The sequence below is a fragment of the Eublepharis macularius genome, chromosome 1 (assembly GCF_028583425.1).
Source record: "Eublepharis macularius isolate TG4126 chromosome 1, MPM_Emac_v1.0, whole genome shotgun sequence".
Classification (NCBI taxonomy): Eukaryota; Metazoa; Chordata; class Lepidosauria; order Squamata; family Eublepharidae; genus Eublepharis; species Eublepharis macularius.
In genome coordinates, this window is record NC_072790.1 from 151,844,536 (window position 1) to 151,863,642 (window position 19,107).

At 42.9% G+C, this 19,107-nt stretch overlaps 1 protein-coding gene across 1 annotated transcript in view; it reads left to right on the forward strand.

Annotated features, from left to right (window-relative positions):
- The window catches only part of RYR2 (ryanodine receptor 2), a 720,715-nt gene that overhangs the window by 604,236 nt on the left and 97,372 nt on the right, over positions 1–19,107 (forward strand). Inside the window, exons 81-83 of the mRNA XM_054975163.1 lie at positions 10,932–11,031; positions 12,620–12,699; positions 14,549–14,625. Coding sequence (XP_054831138.1) covers positions 10,932–11,031; positions 12,620–12,699; positions 14,549–14,625 — 257 coding nt within the window. The remainder of the gene's footprint in view (positions 1–10,931; positions 11,032–12,619; positions 12,700–14,548; positions 14,626–19,107) is intronic.

Consider the following 19,107-nt stretch of genomic DNA (forward strand, 5'->3'; position numbering starts at 1 on the left):
TACAGGGCGGGAGCAGCCTCCTGTAAAACAACTGGTTGGGGTGGCCAATGCCTCCGACGACCATCCTGAACCTTTCCTGGTGCAAGTGAAGCTTTGCTTACCTGATGGCCGGTGGCTGTTTGTGTATGCCATGATAGATTCGGGAGCCTCCCGCTGTTTCATGGACGCTCACTTCGCAGCCCAGCACAAAATTCCTCTTTTGTCCAAGGAGGCACCCACCATAGTTGAAGCCATTGATGGGCGCCTGCTGTGCTCTGGTCCAGTCGTCAAAGAGACCCAGCCACTCGTGCTACGAATCCAGCAGCATCAGGAGAAGCTCTGCTTTGATGTTGCAAGTACACTTCAGTTCCCCCTCACCTTGGGACTTTCCTGGCTCAGCCTCCACGACCCCGTCGTCAGGTGGACCTCCAATTTTGGGACCCATGTCTGCACGTGACCCAGCCTATGGTCCTGGCCACTGTCACAGCTGCACCAACCTCTTCCACTCTCCCCAAACTGTATATGGACTTCCAGGATGTGTTTGAGGAGAAGGGAGCGGACCAACTCCCCCCCCCCCCACCGGCCATATGACTGTGCCATTGACCTGCTTCCAGGCTCACCCCTGCCGGTAGGATGCCTGTATTCACTGTCAGAGCCCGAGCTGGCTGCACTCAGGGATTTTCTTGCCAAAAACCTGCAGCGGGGGTTCATCCGCCCGTCCACCTCGCCCACCTCTGCTCCCGTATTATTCGTCAAAAAGAAAAATGGGGAACTCCGGTTATGCAATGATTACCGGGCCCCGAATAAAATCACTGTCCGAGACAGGTACCCACTTCCCCTGATCGCTGACCTACTAGAGCAATTGAGGGGAGCCCAGATCTATACCAAACTTGACCTTCGGGGGGCATATAACCTGGTGCGCATCTGGAAAGGAGATGAGTGGAAGACAGCTTTCAGTACTCGATATGGACAGTATGAGTACCTTGTGATGCCGTTTGGGCTGACCAATGCACCAGCTGTGTTCCAGAGGTTCATGAACGACATCTTTTGCGACCTCCTGGATCAATTTGTCATCATTTATTTGGATGACATCTTGATTTATTCCCGGTACCTCACAGACCACCCACAGCATGTACGAACCGTGCTCCAGCGACTACGGCAACATGGTCTGTTTGCCAAGTTGGAAAAGTGTGCCTTCCACCTCCAGGCGGTGGAATTCCTTGGCCATGTAATCTCACCCCGAGGGATTCAGATGGACCCCAGGAAGGTTGAGGCCATACAGACTTGGCAAGCCCTCCATTCCCGAAAGGATGTGCAGCGTTTTCTGGGCTTCGCCAACTATTATTGCCAGTTTATCCCAGGCTTTGCTGAGACCACTGTACCACTGACACAGCTACTGCGGCCCAGGGTGCCATTCCAATGGACTCCTGGAGCAGATCAAGCATTCAAAGCCCTGAAGGGCTGCTTCACTGCTGGACCAGTCTTGCGACACCCAGACCCCAAGCTGCCATTCACTGTGGAGGCAGACGCTTCTAGCACCGCGATTGGGGCCGTACTTTCCCAGCGAGAGACATCCTCAAGCCCTCTGCAACCCTGCGCCTATTACTCCCGCCAGCTCACCCCAGCGGAGAAAAACAACACCATCTGGGAGCAGGAATTACTCGCCATCAAGGTGGCCTTTGAGGTTTGGCGGCACCACCTCGAGGGGGCTCGACTCCCGGTCCAGGTACTCACTGACCACCGAAATCTGGAACACCTCCAGACAGCTCGTCGCCTGAACCAGAGACAGATCCGGTTGTCCTTATTCTTTTCCCAGTTCAACATTAAAATCACCTATGTGCCCAGCTCCCAGAATAAACGAGCCGATGCCCTCTCGAGAAAGCCAGAGTATGCTTCACCGTCCGGAGAGGAACGTCCCCTGACCACCATATTACCTCCAGAAACTCTTGCAGCTGTCCAAACTACCCCGGGACTCTCTGCCAGAATTCGCATGCAACAATTGCAGAACTCGTTTGCCCAGAAGCAGCTCCAGGACCTCCACACATCCTCACACCCAAATGCAGCTGGATTTGAGGAAGAACATGGCCTGCTCACCCACCAGGGCCGGGTTTATATTCCCCCAGGCCCGTTGCGCACCGAGGTACTACAACTGGCACACAATGCCAGGCCTGCTGGACATTTTGGCTGTCACAAAACCACCCACCTACTGACCCGGGAGTTTTGGTGGCCCCGGGTTCAATCTGACGTGGCCCGGTATGTGAGCACCTGTGATACCTGCAGACGGGCCAAGGACCACCCTGAGAAACCCTCCAGACTCTTATTACCCCTGCCTACACCCCCGGGGCCCTGGAAGTCTCTTATATAAAAATTTTTATTGGATTAGATTATATAATCATAAAATACAAACATTCCCCCTTTATTAATATCTGTTTCTAACCCCCTCCCTTTCCTCCCCCTTTTTATTTGACTTCCAACAGTTTTCCAACCCTTTATCTATCTTATTACTTACTTACATAATACCTCATGTAATCTATTAAACATACACTTAAACTCTCTTCTAAGCTTGTTATTCTTTTTTTTTGAAACACAGAACTACCATTAACCCCTCCTTTACTAAATCTTATATTCTAAATAACACATTGCTAGCATTTTGATAACCTTTATATTATTAGTATAACATTTTATCCATTTTCTATTCCCTTACTTAATCTCTTTACTCTTCCTCATATCAGTTAATCAATTTAACTTATAGTCTATATATTTCTTTAAACATTTCTTATTCTTATTCTCGATCTATTTTAGTTATATAAAATACCTGTTATACTAAGAACTTAACTACAATAAAAAAATACCCAGCTAGCATGCTCATATATATTCATAATATCTATTCATAATAATACGTCTGCTATTTAATACTGTGTGTAATAAAACAGAATTTTCATCTTAACCCTGATAATAGCTTAGAATTTAATATTTAAACCCCCCCTTCCCGGTAAAGCCACTTCTCTCTTCTTTTATAAAGTCTCAGTAATTTTCAAACTGCCACAGTTTCCCTTCCACATCCCATTTTTTCACCAAATATTGCTTCAGTTTCTCCCAATCCATATTAAACTGTCCTGGATCGAGGTCTCTGAGCTTCCTTGTCATTTTGTCCATCTCAGACATGTACAGCAAATTATAAATCCAATCTTCAATAGTTGGTACTTCTTGCAATTTCCATTTCTGCGCATATAAAAGTCTAGCCGCTGTTGTCATGTAAAATAACAATGTTCTATGTTGTGCTGGAATATCTTCCATTCCCAAGTTCAGTAGCAGCAATTCTGGGTTTCTATTAACTTGAAATTGTAAAATCTCATTAATCACTTCTTTTATTCCTCCCCAGTATTGCTTAGCTACCTCGCAAGTCCACCACATATGATACAAAGATTCTTCATGTTTTTTACACTTCCAGCATTTATTTGACATGTTAGTATTCCCTAACGCAATTTTCTTTGGTGTCAAATACCAGCGGTATATCATTTTATAAACTTTCTCTTTGATATTTGTGCAAGTCGTTATCTTCAAAGTCGTTTTCCACAGGTATTCCCACGCCTCCATTGTTATCTCTTTATGAAAGTTTATCGCCCACTTCACCATTTGAACTTTAACTGTCTCATCTTCTGTATACCATTTTAAAAGTACTTTGTACATCCTTGAAATTTCCTTTTTGCCCTCCTGAAGTATCACCTCTTCTAATTCTGAATTCTCCATTCTCAGTCCTTCTTTCACACAGTCCGAATTATAGAGATCTCTTATCTGTCTATATTGAAACCATCCATAACTTGAGGACAGTTCCTCTTGCGTCTTTATTCTTAATTTAGAGAATTCCAATAATGTTATCTCCTTATATGTTAAACACTGTTGTTCATTTCCAACAGTTCTTGGGTCTATTACTTCGAACGGAACCACCCACAAGGGGATTCCGTCCTTCATATAGTTTTTGTATTTCTTCCAAACAGCAAAAAGGCTTCTCCGAATATAGTGGTGCAAAAACATAGAGTCAGCTTTAACTTTATCATACCACAGGTATACATGCCATCCGAATGTTTTTTTATATCCCTCCAAAGCCAGTAGCTTGCAGTCCTTCAACGTCATCCACTCTTTTATCCCAGACAGGCAAATTGCTTCATGATATAATCTTAGATTGGGCAGCTGCATTCCACCTCTTTCTTTAGCATCCTGTAATACTTTCATTTTCACCCTAGATTTCTTGCCTGCCCACACAAAGTCCGATAATTTCCTTTGCCATTTTTCAAATTGTTTAGTGTCACGCATGATTGGAATTGTTTGTAGCAGGAACATCACTCTCGGCAATACATTCATCTTTACTGCTGCAATTCTTCCCAACCATGACAAATTCAGCCTATTCCATTTAGTCAGATCTTGCTCTATTTGAGTCCACAATTTCTCATAATTATTCTTAAATAGGTCTATATTCTTCGCAGTCAGTTCAATTCCCAAATATTTTACCTTATTTGTTACTTCACAGTCTGTTATCTCCTCTAGTTCCTGTTGTTTCTGTTTAGTCATATTCTTGCATAGTATCTTGGACTTCTTTTTGTTTACATAAAATCCAGCCAAATCTCCAAATTCCTTAATTTTCTCCATCACCTTTGGCATATTCTCAATTGGATCGTCCACAATTAGCATTATATCGTCCGCAAACGTTCTGACCTTATAGGAATGCTCTCTTATTAAATAAGAGGGCCCTGGAAGCCTCCATGGACTTTATCACTGACCTGCCCTGCTCCAAAGGTCACACGTGTATCCTGGTGGTGGTGGACCTGTTCACTAAGATGGCTCATTTTGTTCCCTGTCCCGGACTTCCCACAGCCCCAGCTACCGCACAGGTCTACTTACAACACATTTTCAGGCTCCATGGGATACCAGACCATCTGATCACAGACCGGGGAGTCCAATTCACCTCCCGGTTCTGGCACGCCCTGCATACCTTCCTCGGCACCCAGGTCCACTTGTCCTCTGCACACCACCCCCAATCCGATGGGCAAACCGAACGCATTAATGCAACCCTGGAACAGTACCTGAGGTGCTATACGAACTACCAGCAAGATAACTGGGTGGCCCTACTCCCCCTGGCCAAATTCGCCTACAACAATGCGGTGCACACATCCACCCAACAAACACCCTTCATGGCAAACTATGGATATCACCCTCGGTTCTTCCCCAGCACTACCTCCTCCACTGGTGTTCCTGCTGCCGATGACTACCTCCAAGAACTCCAGTCTCTACACCAACTCTTGAATGAGCAGTTGCAAGAGGCCAAAGAGGCATCCAAGAAGGCTGCAGACCGGAAACGCCAACCCGGTAAACCCTTGAAGGTGGGAGATCAGGTCTGGCTCTCAACCCGCCACATATGGACACAGAGACCATCCCGAAAACTGGATGCCCGATTTATCGGCCCGTTCACCATCACGGACCAGGTCAACCCTGTGGCTTTTCGACTGCACTTGCCTCCTACGCTCCCGATCCACCCGGTCTTCCATCTATCTCTCTTCATTCCCGCCTCGTCCCCGGACCCACAGAGACCCAAGCCGCTTCCTCCCCCACCAGTGCTTGTTGATGGGCAAGAGGAATATGAAGTCGCCCGGGTCCTGGACTCCCGCCAACGCCGGGGACAGCTACAATATCTGGTCGACTGGAAGGGTTATGACCCAGAAAACCGATCCTGGGAGCCTGCCAGTAACCTCCATGCTCCGGACATCATCCGCCAGTTCCACAGGGCCTGCCCCCAGAAACCCGGTCCGTGGAATGGAGGGGGGCCTGAGGGGGGGATGGTGTCATGGCCCAGTCTGAGAGTGAGGTCTCCTCTGGAGGAGAGGTGCCTCGTGTAGCCAGCCAGGACTCCTCAGGAGAAGAGGAGCCCTGTGTAGCCAGCCCTAGCCCTGATTCAGCAGAAGCCAGCAATCAGGAGCAACTGCTGCTGGCTGATCAGAGCTTGCAGCCAGCAGCTGAGATACCAGCACTCTCTAGCTCCAACACCACAGGGGAAGCTCAGCCAGGGACTTCTACAGGTGCAGTGCAGCCAAGAGCCTCCACCCCCCCAGGTTCACCCACGCCCAAGGAACACCGCAGGCAGCGCCAGAGACTGGAACTGCAGGAGAGACGGCGCAGTGCTCGCCTCTTGAGCCAACACCAGCTGCTGGAGAGTGACGATGAGTAGCGTCAGGATGGAGCCCCAGCAGCTGGCTGAAAACCACGCCTGGCTATAAGAGCCAGTCTGGAGGAACTGCCGGGCGTGGAAGCAACATGTCTACTGCCTGCAACCACTCCGTGTTCCTTGCCCGTGCCCGTGTCTGCTTTTGGACCTGGCACTACCGGTAAATTACCTTGGATTGTACCTGACCTTGCTCTTGGACTCTGGACTCACTCCTGGCGTTATCTCGTGCTCTGACCACCGGTCTGACCTGGCTTTTGCTCTTGGAACTCCCCTCAGACTCTGGCATTAAGGTTTGGACTTGAGCCACCTTGCTTGGGCTGGCCCAGCCCGTGACAGGAAGTGTAGTTTAAACAATATGGTTACTGTATTATCTTCCAGGGAAGAGAGCTCATTGTCTGAAAGGAGCTTATTGCCTTTTTACAGAGGCTTGTACAAATAGATGAAGGCTTAATTACATGGGGTCCTTTATTATATTAATGTACATATTTGTCCTATATTGTACTATCCAAGAACTGTTTTTCCCCAATGCTTAGTAAGAATAACTTTATTTGGAACAATTCCTCAATACACAAGTATATTAATAAGTTTGCGGTTATGAAGTCGTTTGATTTTTTAATTTATTTGATTATATTTTTTTATTTTTTTAATGATTTTTTGGTTTCGATTATTTTGAGTATTCAGAATGTAGTTGGATGAGGTTTTTCTACAGTAATATTTTTTAACATCTTGGCTAATGTACAGCAAAAGAAAGACTGAATTGAAAGATTTTAGTGTGATTCTACACTTAGAAGGTATAATTTTGTAGTCTTGTATAAACCACCTTGGAAACCTAGAAAGCAAGATATAAATATTCTAAAATAATTTCTGAATTTATTAATTCATCCCTTTTCTCAGTTGTGACTTATGTCCTCAAGAATATATTTTGTATACTGAAATCCTGTATTATTCTATGGTTGCTGATATGATTTTGCCCTTTACTGAAACTGACAGATTCTTTTTTCTTTGTATCCTGGCTATGGACTTCTCCCACTTCCTCTTCCTTCTTTCTGTACTATCATTTGCAAGTGGTTGGAATAAGAACTTCCATTTTCTTCTACTCAGTTTTGGTCACTTGATCATTGGTCTAGTATCTGTCTCTCTCAGCCACTTCAACTAGTGGTCTTCAACAACCACTGAGCCAAGCTTTCTTCTGGCTCTCTCCAGTATCCTATACTTAATTTGTTTTGGCCATCTTTCAGTGTTGCAGTGTTTATGATCTCTCGGGTATTTGCTGGTGCCAAAGTTTATACTAAAGATTGGTCCCCACAATATCCCTAAACATGCACTGCAGTTGCGTATTGTTGTGCATTATACAAATACAGTTCTTTCAAACTAGGGTTGTCAACCTCCAGGTGGTGGCTGGAGATCTGCCAGAATAACAACTGGACTCCAGTTCCCCTGGAAGAAATAGCAGCTTTAGAGGGAAGACTCTATGAAATTATATCCCCTCTGGGTTCCCTCCCATTCCCAGATTTTGCTTTCCTCACGCTCTGCCTCCTAATCTTCAGAAATTTCAAATCCAGAGCTGGCAGTATACTAGATGAGAGGGAAAATAAAATTTATTATTTTTTATTTTGAATTAAAGCTTTTTAGGAAGCAGATAACATATAAGAAAGATAAGGAGAAAGCAGAAAAAGATTGAGGGGGAAGTCTTCTTTGAAAATATTGTGTTCTGTTTTCTATTTAAAGCCTTTTAATAAAAAGATTATTTTAAAAAGTATTCTATTTCTGACAGTACCACGTGTTTTCAAAACATGTAGATTGACTCCCAGAGACAAGCATACACTGTTCGTGGAAAGGGGATTATTTATTTATTTATTTATATCATATTTGTATTCCGCCCTCCCCGCAAGAGGGCTCAGGGCAGATAAAAACCTTAAAATCATTTTAAAACGTTCCATGTTAGAACATTAAAACATCCTATAAATATAGCAGCACTCTTTTGCCTGGCAGCAACAATACAACTAATAACCAACAATACAGCAATACAACTGGATATAGTAGCACAGCAACAGCAGCTGGAAAACAAACCATAGTGGGCAACTTTCACAGTGAGGGGGTTAGATGTTGCATCCTCCGGCCAGTGGAGGCCCAACCTCAGCCATGAACCTGGAGGAACAACTCTGTCTTACAGGCCCGGTGGAAAGATAGTAAATCCTGCCGGACCCTGGTCTCAGTAGACAGAGCATTCCACCAGGTAGGAGCCAGGACAGAGAAATCCCTGGCTCTAGTCGAGGCGAGGCAGGCCTCCTTGGGGCCAGGGACCAATAACAGTTGTTTTTCTCCCAATCGGAGGGTCCTCCAGGGAATATATGGGGAGAGATGGTCCCTCAAGTACACTGGCCCCAGTCCACACAAGGCCTTATAGGTCAATACCAGAACCTTGAACCTGATCCAGTACTCCACTGACAACCAATGCAGCTTGTGCAGTATTGGTGTAATATGCACCCTATTTGGTGCTTTCATAATGATGTGCACCACTGCATTTTGCACCACCTGCAATCTCTGGGTCAGGCTCAAGGGTAGGCCTGCGTAGAGCGAGTTACAGTAGTCTAACCTAGAGATGACTGTTGCCTGGATCACTGTAGTTAAGTCACAGGTAGACAAGTAGGGGACAAGTTGCCTAGTCTGCCGCAGGTGGAAAAAAGACCTGACAACCGCTGCGACCTGTGCCTCCATTTTCAGGGAGGCATCCAGGATCACCCCCAGACTCCTGACCCTCAGAATTGGCACAAGCTGTGTGTGCCCCATCGAGGGCCGGGACCCAGAGTCCCGAACCTAGTCCCCTGTGGCTCAAGTACAGGACTTCCATCTTTGTTGGGTTCAGTTTGAGTCGACTGTTTCAACCAATCAGTCACGGCTGCAAATGCAGCACCAACTGGGCAAGGGGGCGCATGTAGATGTTAAACAATAAAGGGGAGAGTATTGCCCTCTGTGGGACCCCACACACCAATGGGTGATGGGGTGACAATTTCTTCCCAAGTGCCACCCTCTGTCCCTGACCGTGGAGAAAAGAGACAAGCCACTGTAAGGCATTCCCTCATATCCCCACGTCGGCGAAGCAGTGGGTCAGAAGATTGTAATTGACTGTGTCAAATGCTGCTGACAAATCCAATAGTATCAGCAGCGCCGAACCGTCTGCGAAGGTCGTCCGTGATAAAACATGCTGCCAATAATTTTCTAAACGGTTGCTTCAGTTCTCAGATTCCTATCATCTTTTTTCTTGCATCATCATATGCAGTCCTGATGAACTGCCCATATCTTTGGTGTCAAGCTACTTCAAATGAAAGGGGAGAGGCTTTATATTCTTGGGGGAGGGGGATATTTTCAGAGAGAAAGAAAAAGATTGTTGGGTCTAAAAAATGCAATATAGAAAAATAAAAATCTTCCATTTTCCAAAACCTTAAAAGCAGAAAAAATATTCTATTGCAGCTTCATTGAAATGGTGTTGTAATGATGTTTTGGTTTTGTGTGGTTCTGCTCATTGGAAGAGGTTTAAACAAGAAGTCAAACTTTTGCTAACTACTCTGGAAGCAATGTGATTAAAATGCTGGTGTTACTTCTGCGTGCTTTATTATTTTCTATTTAAGAACTTTTAGCCACAGGAAATGTGCATGGTAGTGTCAGTGAAATTTCTGTTATTTCCATACTATGATTTTCTAAGAAAACACTTTAAGAAACAATTTTCTGGCTTCAACAAGAATTTTCTGGAAACAATACAAGTTTAATACTTTTAAAGATTTCCCCTTAATTGGTCTGAAGCTGTTTCCATTTTAACAAAATTTTAGGGTTTTTTAAAAAAAATAATACCAACAGCCCTTCCTTTTTTAAACCTCTTCCATCTTCCAGTGTCCACTTCCTGTACTTAGAGGGAATGTTTGCATCAGCAAAACTGTCTACTTGGCTACTTTTGCTGCCAATGCTTTTAGGTCATACATTATTTTTCTGCTGTGAATTTGGATGTGATACTACTTGTTGATGTCATATTCCATTTACTTGGACCTTTGGATGGACTATCTATTATAGGGCTCTATGCAACTTTCACTACTTCACTCTAATTTCAGATTTTCTGCTAGTCTGTCATTAATTACATGAAGACTAAGAGAATCAGCTGTGCCTTGATGCTTTTACTTTATATTCCTTTTCTAGGTTTTAAGTAGTAGCTTTCAAAGTTCAACCATTGTTAAAGTCAGTTTATTTGTTGCAAGTTAAAACTGTAAAATATGAAGGCGAAACATGACATATTTTCTGTCATCTTATTTATAATTGGCTGTTCACTAAAATTTGCATCTTATTAAATACATTCCTGAATATATAGTTTCTTCTTCTGTTGTGAAATGACAGCTTCCAAGAACCATGAACTGAGCAGTATTAAGCTATAAATGTTTGGCTTTCAAACTATAAAATATTTTAATGAAAACTGTTGCACAAAAATAGGACAGAGGATAAATTTAATGAATTCAGGTGTGCACACCAGGGACTATTAAACTTAAAGAAAATCTTTACTGAAAAAACTTGCACTAATCATCTGTTAGAATAAATAGAATATATAAAAAGTATGGGCTTTGAGCAAAGAAGTAGTAAAGTATTGTATGTATTGTATTAGATCCAAAGTTGCAATAGAGCCCATACTTATGGGGAACAACAAAGCTGATGTTATCCTATGTCAACTTAAATGTGTGGGATTTGTGTTCAGGAAAAAGAAATGGAAAAGCAAAAGCTCCTGTATCAGCAAGCAAGACTACATGATCGAGGAGCTGCTGAGATGGTCCTTCAGACTATTAGTGCCAGCAAAGGTAAAAGCTTTTCAATTCTCTTAATATCTTCTCTGTCACAAAGCTGTTGGCAGGGGTCATTTCGTAGAAAAAGAGCTGCAGGAACTCATTAGCATAACTCATTAGCATAACTCATTAGCATATGCCATGCCCCTTTGCCACCATCGGAAGTGTGTCATTGGCATAACTGATTTGCACATGCCACACCCCCTGACATCACCGGAAGTGTGTCAGAAGGCAACACCTACCCCTCAGGCTCCAGCCCAAAAATCTCCAGGTATTTCCCAATTCAGAGCTGGCAAGCCTACCTGGAGTAAAATTGCTTCAAAAGCATAAAGAAAATAGTCAAGATGTTAAATGGTTTTATTATAAAATCAACAACTCTACAATGAACAATTAACTAATACAAATAACCATAACTGATATATTTAACTAACACAGAACCAATCTGCTTTCAAAAGCTGTGGGAACCATAACAATGTCAACTTCAGTCAACAAAAGAATGAAAACAACACGCACACACAGCCTCACCCACCCCATGAAAAGAAAGCAGAATGAACTCAAAGCAGCACACATACACACACAGCCCCACCCACCCCATTCCCCAAATGAAAATAAAACAGAATGAACTCAAAGCAGAACACATATACACAGAAACCCCTGAATAAAATGGAAAGCAGAATGAACTCAAAGCAGCTAAAGCCTCCTCTGCAAAGATGACCCCCAGCAGCTTTGCTTACTCTCTCTCTCTCATGAATGAAAAAAGCAGAATGAACTCAAAGCAGCTAAAGCCTCCTCTGCAAAGCCTCCTCTCTCTCTCTCTCTCTCTCTCTCTCTCTCTCTCTCTCACACACACACACACACACACACACACACGCACGCACACATGAAAAAAGCAGAATGAACTCACTCAAAGCAGCGAAAGCTTCCTCTGCAAAGCCTCCTCTCTCTCTCTCTCTCTCTCTCTCTCTCTCTCACGAATGAAAAAAGCAGAATGAACTCACTCAAAGCAGCTAAAGCCTCCTCTGCAAAGGCAACCCCAGCAGCTCTGCTTACACTCACTGTCTCTCTTTTTCTCTCTCATGAAAAAAGCAGAATGAACTCAAAGTGGCTTACCCTCCTCTGCAGAGCCCTGCCGAGCCCCAGCTGGCTCTCTCACTCTCTCTCTCACAGAGGAATGGGGAAAAAGCAGAATGAACTCAAAGCAGCTAAGCGTCCTCTGCAGGGCCGAAGGAGGAAGGAATCACATGGGCAGGTTCAAGACCTTCTGGAACAATGTTCCGGCGAGTTCCCCCTCAAAATGAGCCCTGGCTATTGGATTGAACAAAGCACATGGAAGATACTTTAGCTGTCTTTGCTTTCTTTCTATAACCCCTTGCCCTGAAAAACCATTCCTGTAGGTCAGGGGATTTATGATGTATTATAAGAGGTTAGCAGTGAAATCCTAAGAAGACTTACTCCCCTTAGGCTAGAGTAAATCTGTTTAGGATTTCACTGTGTTGGAAAGGGGAATTAGCAGAAATCCACATACATAGTCTTGAGTGAGCCATGCTATTCTTTGACTAAAAGGGCAGAATAGAAACACTGTGTATAAATGTTTATTTTTCAGGAGAGATGGGGCCAATGGTTGCTGCAACCTTAAAACTTGGGATTGCCATCTTGAATGGTGGAAATTCTACTGTTCAGCAGGTAGTTGTCTTGTATCTGAATATTACATTGTTTCCTTTGAAACCCAAGTATTTCTATATCTTTTTAAAGTAATTGCTCATTTGTTTTGGGTTTATGTTTGTAAGGAAGTAAATAGCGCTTGAATCTCTTAAGTGGTAGATACATTCTAAAATTAGCTAGTAAATATTCACAGTGTCTATATATAGAGAGACAGTGAATAACACAATCCTTGGGGACTTGAGACCAGTTGAACACGTACAGCTCAGCTTGAGGACCTCATGTTCACCATGCTAACTATGGTGCTGTCTCAAAACGTTTTAATTCTTACATTCAGCTTGGTCTTCTGTATTGAAGCTTGGTGTACTCTGACCATTGGTGAAGTTTATACTAAAAGGGAAAAATCTGCAGAGTATGGAGAAATTAAGAAGTTACATTTCTACAGGGTGATGGTTCTGGATGGATTCACACAAGGTCCCTTGAGAAATTTGCGGGGGAAATAGTTGGCATTCTTGCCAAAGCCCTGGTTGATCTATGGAATTCAGAGATTACCTGGGCAATTAACACAGTTGACCTGCACATATTCTACTGTCCCAAAGAGTCCATCTACCTGGTTTATTGAGGGTTTAGCACTGTGAAACAGCCTAGCAGAAGACTAGAACATAAATACAGGGTAACAGCCTTGGTCACCCTAAGTGATTATTTTTTCTAGGAGAATAACAGGGGGAAGGTGTTTCTATTGATTGTCCTGGACCTCTCAGATGCCTTTGATACCATCATCCGTAGCATCCTTCTGGAGTGGCTGGCTGAACTGGGACTGGGGGTGCCACTCTTACTTGATAGGCCAATTCCAGATAATGCTGGAGAACTGCTGTTTGGCCCTGTGATTTTTATGCTAGGGGTACATCTTTTTCCTCATTCTGTTTAACACTTACATGAGACATCTGGGAGATAATATCAAGGGATATGGAGTATCTATCTATCTATCTATCTATCTATCTATCTATCTATCTATCTATCTATCTATCTATCTATCTATCTATCTATCTATCTATCTATCTATCTATCTATCTATCTATCTATCTATCTATCTATCTATCTATCTATCTATCTATCTATCTATCTATCTATCTATCATCTAATATAGTATATATCCATCTATATATACATTTTTCTTAACACCTGAGTCAGGTGAGTCAGAGAAAATTCTGAAACTCTCTTCACAGCTCTTAGGATGGGACCAAGCCTGCTAAGTTTTCAGGGCCATATAAAATCATTTTTGTTTATCCAGGCTTTTTGAGTACTTTGTTTTATCCTCCTAGCACTTTAACTTCATTTCTACATGTCATGTCCTTTTACTTATGTTGATGGCTTGGATTCAGCATAGCATTTCTGAGGGCAGAAAGATTTCTGCCTGTGAACCATGATTTTCTCTTGTTCCCCTTCCTGCTACAGTCTAGAATTTCCCCTAAAATGCTGTTCCTGTGTATGGGGGACCTCTAGAAACAGCACATGGAGGGGCATTTCAGGCCGCAATGGGATGAGGGGAAGTAAGAAAGTTGCACAAGTCCACAGGTAGAAATTCTTCTGCCTGTGAAAATGATGCATTGGAACCAAGCCATTTTATTTTTTGTTATATACTGTTTATTAGGCTTTTAAACCAATTTATTCTGCTGCTGTTGCCTTTATGTCACCTTAAATGATACTGCTATTGTAATAACTAAATATTTCTTTTTAGAATTGGGGATTTAAAATGTTGATATTTGTAATTACTTTGAATTGCTTTAGCAAATTATTGTCTGCCTTGGGGTCTGTCTGGCTAAAGATGCAAGATAGACATGAAATAAATAAATAAATAAATTGTCTTTTGTAGAAAATGCTTGATTACCTCAAAGACAAAAAGGACGTAGGCTTCTTCCAGAGTCTGGCTGGCCTTATGCAGTCATGTAGGTAAGCTGTTATTCTGCTGAATGTGTTTCAGAATTCCATTCAAAAAAGCACTACGCTACTTTGGATTCGATATATAGCAATTGTTATATGGGTCTACAAATTTCTTCTAGACTGTATTTAGATATTGAAACAAATATGTTTATCCATGGCAGACACAAACACAGCTTGTTGCTGTGCTGCCTTCCTTGCCTTAAGTTCTACAGCTAGCTGCTAGGCACAAAGATCCTCTTCCTTCAATGTGAGATGCATATGGCAAAGGAGGAGTTATCACACCTTTCCACTTGGCTTTGCCTGCTGAAGAAGCAGCAGCTTTAGGGAACTTTTATAAGTTTTTCCCCCTCTTGGGAGCCATAAGTCTTGTATTTTTAAAAAATCTAAGAGAAAGAGGAACTTTCTTCCTCCATTTCTTTCTCCAGTTATTCTTTCCACCTTTTTCTGTCTGTAAATTGTCTCCAGTATATATGATTCTTCCATCTTCTATGGCACATCAGCACCCATGGCACAGAAGACAATTGTTATGATCTTCACTTTCTTTAGGGTGGATTTTGCTTTAATCTTTCCCTTCACACCCTCTGGGTAGTTAGCTGCCACCAGGAATATTAAATTCCAATATATTTTATTTAAGTTTTCCCTTTGGTAATGTGTTTATGTGTCAGGCTCCTTCGTGGTTCCATGTGGCCCTGAGGATAGGAATGGGAGATAACAATGACTGCTACTCTGGGATATAACAAAACAAAATAAAAGTTTATTTTTTAAGAAGCGTATTGGTTACATAAACATAGTTCTTAGTTCTTCTAGTTGCTTCACCCAAACTCATTCACACAGATCTCTTGTAAGGCTTCACACACAGTTAGCCTCTTTCTCTAGGCTCTATATTTCTCTCACAGAGAACTCCGCAGACAGCACACAGCTAGCCTGTTTTCTTTTCACTCTCAGTTCTCTCTCTCTCAGGTACACACACAGTTTGCCTGCTTCAAATAGAATGAATATATAGTCTCACAGACACACTCAGTTCAGGCTTCCTCTTAGGTTGCCTTTCCCTCACAAATACATGAATACACTCAGGCTGCACACAGCTTGCCTCTCTTGCCCTAACTGAATCTTTTTCTCTCCCTCAGTAACTGAAAACTGCCTTCACTCCGCCCACTCCGTCATCAACCAATCATATCACTCACTCATCTCTCTCTTTCACCCCCACTCTTCACCTATCTCACCAAACATTTAAAGACACATGCACCCATTTCTTGAAATCATTACAACACTTTTTAAAGGTTGCTGCCAGTGTGGGGGCAAACTTTTCTCCATGGGCAGGCACAATTTGTCTACCTAAATTTACAAAACAGACATGGAATCACTCTTCCAAGCTTTGTGCAGTTCTCTAGGAGAGAGTGTTAGTGGTATCTGAGGGGATGGCAGAAACTCCACATCCTTGCAAGCCCAAACAGCAACTTTTGGGCTGGCGGCTCTGGCTCCTACTTCTCATGTTCTGACTTCTCATGTTCAACAGCAACCCATGTAGACAATGCTTCTCACACTGCTGCAAAAGGGAAGGCTTGCTATCCTACACCTTCCATGAAGAAGAGAACCAAGTATCAATATAAGGGGTCTCCCCATTCTGCATCTGCTCAAGCAGTGGTCAATCTCTCTTCTATTCCAGTTACTTTTTTGTTAGTCTGTCAGCCAGTCCTTGAGATTTTACCCACAGTCTTGCCTGAGCGCAAAACTCTGACACCTAAAGGGCAGCTCTCTCCAGTTAGCTTTTTTGGGAAGAACAGGTTGAAGGTTTTTCTAAAACATTTCCTTCATGACCTTCAGCTCCTATACTTCCTTCATCACTGGACTGATTGCGCCCCTGTTCTCAGTACTGATAGTCATCCCAAGCACAGTCTTCTCAGTCTGAACTTTGGCATCGAGATTATGTCTGCCAACTTCATGACTGACATCACCAATAGATGCCTATTATGATATCATTATAAGAAAACTGATTATGTAAATTATGAATTTATGATGGATAAGCAAGAAAAAATAAAAACATGGCAAGAAATTCAAGCTCAAGGGAAAAGCAGCTCATGGTTATCTGTTATCTAGTGGTGTCGAAATTTAAAGAACAACTATCCAAAGAAGGTGGCCAATTAAGAGACAAAACAGCATTTGAACAACTAATCAACGGAGATCCAAAATACCTAATAGGAAAAGTATATAAAACCCTATTGCAATATGCCATGGAATTGGAACAAGTCAAAAACTGTATGAAAAAAGGGATGCAAAACTTTGAAGAAAACATTTCTATGAGTCAATGGAAAAATTTATGGACTAAAAAAAATAAATTCATAGACTGTCAAATGTTAAGAGAGAACGGGTACAAAATGTTCTTTAGATGGTATATTGCCCCTAAGGACATTGCAAAAACTAACAGTGGAATGTGTTGGAAATGTCATGGATGTAACATTCTATCATATGTGGTGAACATGCAAGAAGACAAAAAGATACTGGAAAAAAATCGTGTGTGTGTGGTGCCCTCAAGTCACAGCTGACTTATGGCAACCCCTAGCAGGGATTTTCATGGCAAGAGACTATCAGAGATGGTTTGCCATTGCCTGACTCTGCAACACTGGTCTTATTTGGAGGTCTCCCATCCAATTACTAACCAAGGACAACCCTGCTTAGCTTCTGAGATCTGATTAAGATCAGGCTCACCTGGGCTATCCAGGTCAGGGCAAAAATACATGCTGAGATGCAAAAGATATTAAAGTTCCACATTGTGCTGAATCCTAAAAATATGTTATTAAATATTCTTCCAAGTAATGTAATAAAAGAGCAGTGAACTTTTCAAATATATGGTGACAGCGGCAAGAGTAGTATATACAACAAAATGGAAGACAGAATTCTGCCCAGATATGATTGAATGGATGAACAAATTGTATGAATATGCGTCAATGGCTAAACTAACTTCTGGAAACTAAGAAAAACTAATAATTATTATATAATGCTGAACATAAAATGTTGAATTCAAAATATTGAATATAAAGTAATAAGTATGGGGATGGAGCGGAGAAGTATTACGTAGTTTAAGTACTCCGTTACATATTCTGTTTTGGTTCCTCTATGCATTGTCTACTGTTTATTGTTATTTTCTTCTTTAAATAAAATATATAGAAACTAAAAAAAAAAGATTATAAACAAGACTAGCATCACTGTAATGCGCTCTACGCTGGGCTTTCCATGGGCCTGATCCAGTGGTTACAGCTGGTACAGAATGCAGCAGCGCGGGTCATTGCTGGAGCACTGGTGTGGGAGCATATTACACCAGTGCTACGCCAGCTGCATTGGCTGCCAGTGGAGTACCGAATCAGGTTCAAGGTTTTGGTGTTAACCTACAAAGCCCTATGCAGACTGGGACCGATGTATCTGCGGGACCGTCTCTCACTTTATGAGCCCCGGAGGACTCTCCAATCTGGTGGAAAGCATCTTTTAAGTGTCCCTGGCCCTAGGGAGCCCGCCTGGCGTCGACCAGGGCCAGGGCCTTTTTGGTCCTGGCCCCGGCCTGGTGGAATGCTCTGTCTTGCGAGACTAGGGCCTGGCACGATTTGCTTGCATTTCGCCGGGCCTGTAAGACAGAAATATTCCGCCAGGCATATGGCTGACGCTGGGCGGTGCCCCCCCAAGAAGGGGGGGTTAAACCATCGCCCCTATGTGAACACAGATGCTGTTGCCACACTCATTACTACTGCATGTATTTGCTCTGGTAGAACTGCTGTGCGAAACACCAAATTTATGTTATGCGCTGCTTTTTAATTATTTATATGCAAATAGATGATATCATATATGATATGACATAGTGCTTTTAAACGTTTTTAATGGTATGTGATATTTATATTTTGTTATCCGCCCTGAGCCTGCGAAAGTGGGGAGGGCGGAATAAAAATATAATAAATTAAATTAAATTAAATCATTTTCAACCCATATCTACAATATATTTGCCTTACAACTAGGATAATGCAAGACATCATTATGCTTGAGATTGCTATCTAACTTTGGGCAGATCATGCCCCAGATATCAGATACATCATCAGTGCCTTTGATTCCAAGAGTTTTTCCTGGAGCAACTGTATCCTGGCACCCAGAAGCTCTTACTCTTTTAATGAAATCTGTGCCTCAGCCTTGGCTCTGTTAGCAGTTCAAGGGAAATTGGCTTTATTAGCCCATTCTAGATCAGAGAAATAACATATCCTACTATATAAAAGGCAAGTCGTATTGGTGATGACTCACTTTTTATCCTCATGCAGGTTCATTGACAACTACTCTGGCTTCGAGGCCACTGCAAAGCACCTGCTTGCTGCTGTGAGGGGGCCTGCCAAATCGATGGCCTAAGCAGTCCCCCCTGTGCCTCCCCTCAGCGCCCTCCCACTCTGGCCTTTAGGCCACTGCAAAGTGCCCGCTTGCTACCTTGAGGAGACCCGCCAAATAAGTTTTCTAGAACCT